Source organism: Dendrobates tinctorius, unplaced genomic scaffold (assembly GCF_039654945.1).
Source record: "Dendrobates tinctorius isolate UK_male_01 unplaced genomic scaffold, ASM3965494v1 ptg000079l, whole genome shotgun sequence".
Taxonomy (NCBI): Eukaryota; Metazoa; Chordata; class Amphibia; order Anura; family Dendrobatidae; genus Dendrobates; species Dendrobates tinctorius.
In genome coordinates this window covers 20157690-20163689 of record NW_027361747.1, presented here as the reverse complement: position 1 = coordinate 20163689, position 6000 = coordinate 20157690, and the positions used below count along the sequence as shown (strand labels likewise).

The 6000-nt window shown below is 58.2% G+C and overlaps 1 protein-coding gene across 2 annotated transcripts in view; it reads left to right on the top strand.

Annotated features, from left to right (window-relative positions):
• Positions 1 to 3075: 3075 nt before the first annotated feature.
• The window catches only part of LONRF1 (LON peptidase N-terminal domain and ring finger 1), a 35559-nt gene continuing 32634 nt past the window's right edge, over positions 3076 to 6000 (top strand). The window contains exon 1 of one of the 2 annotated variants that reach the window (XM_073583590.1): positions 3076 to 3643. In XM_073583590.1, the coding sequence (XP_073439691.1) occupies positions 3226 to 3643 (418 nt within the window). In that variant the 5' untranslated portion in view covers positions 3076 to 3225. The remainder of the gene's footprint in view (positions 3644 to 6000) is intronic. The other variant, XM_073583589.1, reaches the window with a different exon arrangement.

Here is a 6000-nt window from a genome sequence, read left to right as displayed (position 1 = left end):
TGGATATAGCAGAGCTGTGTGTGTACAAGGTGGACCGAGCAGAGCTGTGTGTGTACGAGATGTACGGAGCAGAGACGTGTATATGGAGTGTACGGAGCAGAGCCGCGTGTGTACGGGGAGCCGCGTTTGTATGGGGTGGGCGGAGCATAGCCGCGTGTGTACAAGGTGTACGGAGCGTAGCCATGTGTGCACTTGGTGTACGGAGTGGAGCCGTGTGTACGGGGTTACGGAGCGGAGCCGTGTGTTTGGGGTGTTCGGAGCGGAGCCGTGTGTGCACTTGGTGTACGGAGTGGAGCCATGTGTGTACGAGGTGTGTATGACGTGTACGGAACCGTGTGTGTGTGCACGGAATGTAATGTGAATGTAAGTCCGCAAGGACAGGGTCCTCTCCCCTCTGCACCAGTCTGTCATTGTAAATTTGTTTACTGTTAACGATATCTATAACTTTGTATGTAACCCCCTTCTCATGTTGTCAAAGAAATGGTTAATCTTAGTTCTCTAAAGTCTAGAAAAATAACTGAAAAACAACTGGTAACCCATGACACCATTTTAATTGTTATCATCTGTCTACATGGTTGGATAATTCTGCCAGTGGTCAGTTCCAAATTCCCCTCTTTTTCCTTTGAATAATGTCTAAATATGTCAAGGCCAAATATCTTTTGGCCAAAATGTACTAACAGGATAACAGGTCTGCAAACCCTGTCTTATGAGGAAAGGTTGCAGTATTTGGGATTGTTTAGTTTGCAAAAGAGAAGACTGAGAGGAGACTTAATAGCTGTCTACAAATATCTAAAGGGCTGTCACATTGTAGAAGGATCATCTTTATTCTCATTTGCACAAGGAAAGACTAGAAGCAATGGGATGAAACTGAATGGGAGGAGACACAGATTAGTTATTAGAAAAAACTTTTTGACAGTTAGAGTGATCAATGAGTGGAACAGGCTGCCACGAGAAGTGGTGAGTTCTCCTTCATTGGAAGTCTTCAAACACAGGCTGGACAGACATCTGACTGGGATGATTTAGCGAATCCTGCTTTGAGCAGGGGGTTGGACCAGATGGCCCAGGAGGTCCCTTCCAACTCTACCATTCTATGATTCTATATGGTTCCACGAATTGTTAAATTGACATAAGGGAAATGCCAAAACCCCCACAGATATTCTCGTCAACTCCAATTAAATATATCTCATAACTCATGATGTAGTTGACATATCGTTATATAACTATCATTCTTGCCAATTATTGTGTAAGCTCTCCTCCATTTTTTTCAATTGTTGCACAATGTTACGGAATTGTCCATATTTGTTAATTTTCTCTTCTGGTTTGCTATAAAAGATCAAGCCCCCACCTTAATAAAGGATGAGATTTACTTGATAGACATGCAACCTGTGTCTCTCATTTTATTTCTCCACTCCTAGGTTCCTAGGCAAGAAAAGCTCTACCTGAGCTCCACCCGAGGTTGGTGACTAGAGAAAAAATTCCGATGCTGACAATGTACAGGACCGGTGTTATATAAATAAATAATAATAATACGGGCTGTACGGAGCGGAAGCGCGTGTGTATGGCATGTACGAAACGGAGCCTGTGTGTACAAAGTGTACAGAGCTGAGCCCTGTGTGTACGGAGCGGAGCAGAGCCATGTGTGTACGAGGTTTACGAGTGGAGCCGTGTGTGTGCGAGGTGTACGGAGCGGAGCCATGTGTGTACAAGGCATACAAAGTGGAACCGTGTGTGTATGAGGTGTGCGGAGCCACGTGTGTACAAGGTGTATGGTGAGGAGCATTCCAAGGAGCACTTTAAAACTTGCACGTGACGTTCCATCGGACGTGACATGCTGGAAGCTGACCGGAAATTAGATAATTTCGTGAGGAGATTGTGACGGAACAATGGAGGCATTTCAGGGAATGCTTCAGATCCATCATCGCGTCCTCCTCCGACAGCGCGGACAGCGTGATTGTCTTGGAATCGGGGATGACGGCCATGTGAGCAGATCATGCTATGTCCTGCATCTGGAGGCTCAGGTGGGCACTACAATGGGAGCTGCTATAGTATCTTTATAGAATCTTTCTTCTCTGTTTCTTTCTCTCTTTGTTCTTTTTCCTCTCTAATCTTTCCTTCTCTCTGTTTTTCTTTGTTTTTTGCTGTTTCTTTCTCTCTCTCTCTGTTCTTTCTTTCCTTCTCTAATCTTTCATTCATTCTCTCTGTTCTTTCTTTCCCTCTCTAATCTTTCTCTCTGTTCTTTTCTCTCTGTGTTCTTTCTTTCCCTTCTTTCTTTCCCCTCTTTCTGTTTTCTTTCTTTCCCCTTTCTCTCTGTTCTTTCTCTCTAATCTTTCTTTCTGTTCTTTGTTTTCTTTCTCTCTCGTTTCTTTCCCTTCTTTCATTCCCCTCTTTCTTTCTCTCTGTTTTCTTTCTCTCTGTTCTTTCTCTCTCCCTTTCTTTCTCTCTGTTCTTTCTTTCTCTCTATGGTCTTTGTTTTTCTGTTCTTTCTTTCACCTTTCTCTCTCTGTTCTTTCTCTGTTCTCTCTTTGTTTTGCTGTCTGTTCTTTCTCTCTTTCTTTCTTCTCCCTCTCTGTTCTTTCTTTTCCTCAGTACCAGTCAGTGTACCCATAATGCCAGCCTCTGTGCCCTCAGCACCAGTCAGTGTAATCAGCAGTGCTAAATGGGTGCAGGGGCGTGGCCTAAAATTCAGCCTTGTCCCTCTTTGCCTTCTTCAAAAGTTGGGAGGTATGATGGTGGGCCCCAAGAATGATTTTTCTCTGGTGGGCCCAATGTACTCCAGGCTGACGCTGATCCCCCGGCTTAGCCCAGTTGATGAGTGAAGCCTCTGTGACTGCAGATTGTCCGTCACGACTCCTTGTTGCATGCTGTTCCAGTACAGTTTGTGAAGCCTATCACTATCCCGGTTTGGCAGCTCCCTGCAACAAGTGCCGCGGGCCCTCCGAGCTCGGGCGCCCGTTACATAAACTGCTGTCTCCGTGTTTACACAACACGGGAGCCCTGGTGATTCCCGGCGGGGCGGGGCCATGATTACATATACGCGCTTACGGGCCGCCCCGGTCTCTTTACGTCTTGTTATGAAACTGGGCAGCGACGTGTTTTGTATCCTTCATCCGCGCCCTAGCCAATCACAAGTGTCTCCGACGGTCAGCTGACCGGCTGGTCGCGCGGCACGTTATGTAATGCGGGTGATGCGCCGAGCAGTGTGTGCGGCTGACAGCGCTCACAGTTATGTCTGCGGCCACTCCGCGCTGCGCCCTCATAGACTCCCTCAGCACGTCCCGCCCGGTGCAGCTGGAGCCGCTGCTGGAGTGTCTGCTGCGGCGGTACCGGGGCTCCGTCATCGTCCGGGAGGAGGCGGCTTTTGTGCTGCGGTGTCCGGGCTGTGGCTGCTTCCTGCGGGACCCGGTGTCAGTGCAGTGCGGGCACACCTACTGCTGGCCCTGCCTGCGGGGAGAACCCAGGAGGCGCTGCCGGCTGTGCCAGGGGGACACGGGGCATCCTCCCCGCCGGACCTGCGTCCTGCTCAAGCGGCTGGCAGACAAGTGTCTTCCCGGGAGGAGCTGGCAGCACCGGGACATCGCCGAGCTGCTGGAGGCCGGGGAGCACCGAGAGGCCCTGCACCGGATCCGCTCCGTCCTGCAGACAGGTAATGCCCGGGCTAGGCAGTACCCCCCCCAGCTGATGGGCAGCAGCGCCCCCCCCAGCTGATGGGCAGTAACCCCCCCCCAGCTGATGGGCAGCAGCGCCCCCCCCCAGCTGATGGGCAGCAGCGCCCCCCCCCAGCTGATGGGCAGTAACCCCCCCCCAGCTGATGGGCAACAGCAGCAGCCCCCCCCCCCCAGCTGATGGGCAACAGCAGCAGCCCCCCCCCCCCAGCTGATGGGCAACAGCAGCAGCCCCCCCCCCCCCAGCTGATGGGCAACAGCAGCAGCCCCCCCCCCCAGCTGATGGGCAACAGCAGCAGCCCCCCCCCCCCAGCTGATGGGCAACAGCAGCAGCCCCCCCCCCCAGCTGATGGGCAACAGCAGCAGCCCCCCCCCAGCTGATGGGCAACAGCAGCAGCCCCCCCCCCCCCCAGCTGATGGGCAACAGCAGCAGCCCCCCCCCCCCCCCAGCTGATGGGCAACAGCAGCAGCCCCCCCCCCCCCAGCTGATGGGCAACAGCAGCAGCCCCCCCCCCCCAGCTGATGGGCAACAGCAGCAGCCCCCCCCCCCCCCCCAGCTGATGGGCAACAGCAGCAGCCCCCCCCCCCCCCCCCCAGCTGATGGGCAACAGCAGCAGCCCCCCCCCCCCCCAGCTGATGGGCAACAGCAGCAGCCCCCCCCCCCCCCCCCCCCCCAGCTGATGGGCAACAGCAGCAGCCCCCCCCCCCCCAGCTGATGGGCAACAGCAGCAGCCCCCCAGCTGATGGGCAACAGCAGCAGCCCCCCAGCTGATGGGCAACAGCAGCAGCCCCCCAGCTGATGGGCAACAGCAGCAGCCCCCCAGCTGATGGGCAACAGCAGCAGCCCCCCCCCCCCCCCCCCCCCCCCAGCTGATGGGCAACAGCAGCAGCCCCCCCCCCCCAGCTGATGGGCAACAGCAGCAGCCCCCCCCCCCAGCTGATGGGCAACAGCAGCAGCCCCCCCCCCCAGCTGATGGGCAACAGCAGCAGCCCCCCCAGCTGATGGGCAACAGCAGCAGCCCCCCAGCTGATGGGCAACAGCAGCAGCCCCCCAGCTGATGGGCAACAGCAGCAGCCCCCCAGCTGATGGGCAACAGCAGCAGCCCCCCCAGCTGATGGGCAACAGCAGCAGCCCCCCCGCTGATGGGCAACAGCAGCAGCCCCCCCGCTGATGGGCAACAGCAGCAGCCCCCCCGCTGATGGGCAACAGCAGCAGCCCCCCCGCTGATGGGCAACAGCAGCAGCCCCCCCGCTGATGGGCAACAGCAGCAGCCCCCCCGCTGATGGGCAACAGCAGCAGCCCCCCCGCTGATGGGCAACAGCAGCAGCCCCCCCGCTGATGGGCAACAGCAGCAGCCCCCCCGCTGATGGGCAACAGCAGCAGCCCCCCCGCTGATGGGCAACAGCAGCAGCCCCCCCGCTGATGGGCAACAGCAGCAGCCCCCCCGCTGATGGGCAACAGCAGCAGCCCCCCCGCTGATGGGCAACAGCAGCAGCCCCCCCGCTGATGGGCAACAGCAGCAGCCCCCCCGCTGATGGGCAACAGCAGCAGCCCCCCCGCTGATGGGCAACAGCAGCAGCCCCCCCCGCTGATGGGCAACAGCAGCAGCCCCCCCGCTGATGGGCAACAGCAGCAGCCCCCCCCGCTGATGGGCAACAGCAGCAGCCCCCCCCGCTGATGGGCAACAGCAGCAGCCCCCCCCGCTGATGGGCAACAGCAGCAGCCCCCCCCGCTGATGGGCAACAGCAGCAGCCCCCCCCGCTGATGGGCAACAGCAGCAGCCCCCCCCGCTGATGGGCAACAGCAGCAGCCCCCCCCGCTGATGGGCAACAGCAGCAGCCCCCCCCGCTGATGGGCAACAGCAGCAGCCCCCCCCGCTGATGGGCAACAGCAGCAGCCCCCCCCGCTGATGGGCAACAGCAGCAGCCCCCCCCGCTGATGGGCAACAGCAGCAGCCCCCCCCGCTGATGGGCAACAGCAGCAGCCCCCCCCGCTGATGGGCAACAGCAGCAGCCCCCCCCGCTGATGGGCAACAGCAGCAGCCCCCCCCGCTGATGGGCAACAGCAGCAGCCCCCCCCGCTGATGGGCAACAGCAGCAGCCCCCCCCGCTGATGGGCAACAGCAGCAGCCCCCCCCGCTGATGGGCAACAGCAGCAGCCCCCCCCGCTGATGGGCAACAGCAGCAGCCCCCCCCGCTGATGGGCAACAGCAGCAGCCCCCCCCGCTGATGGGCAACAGCAGCAGCCCCCCCCGCTGATGGGCAACAGCAGCAGCCCCCCCCCGCTGATGGGCAACAGCAGCAGCCCCCCCCGCTGATGGGCAACAGCAGCAGCCCC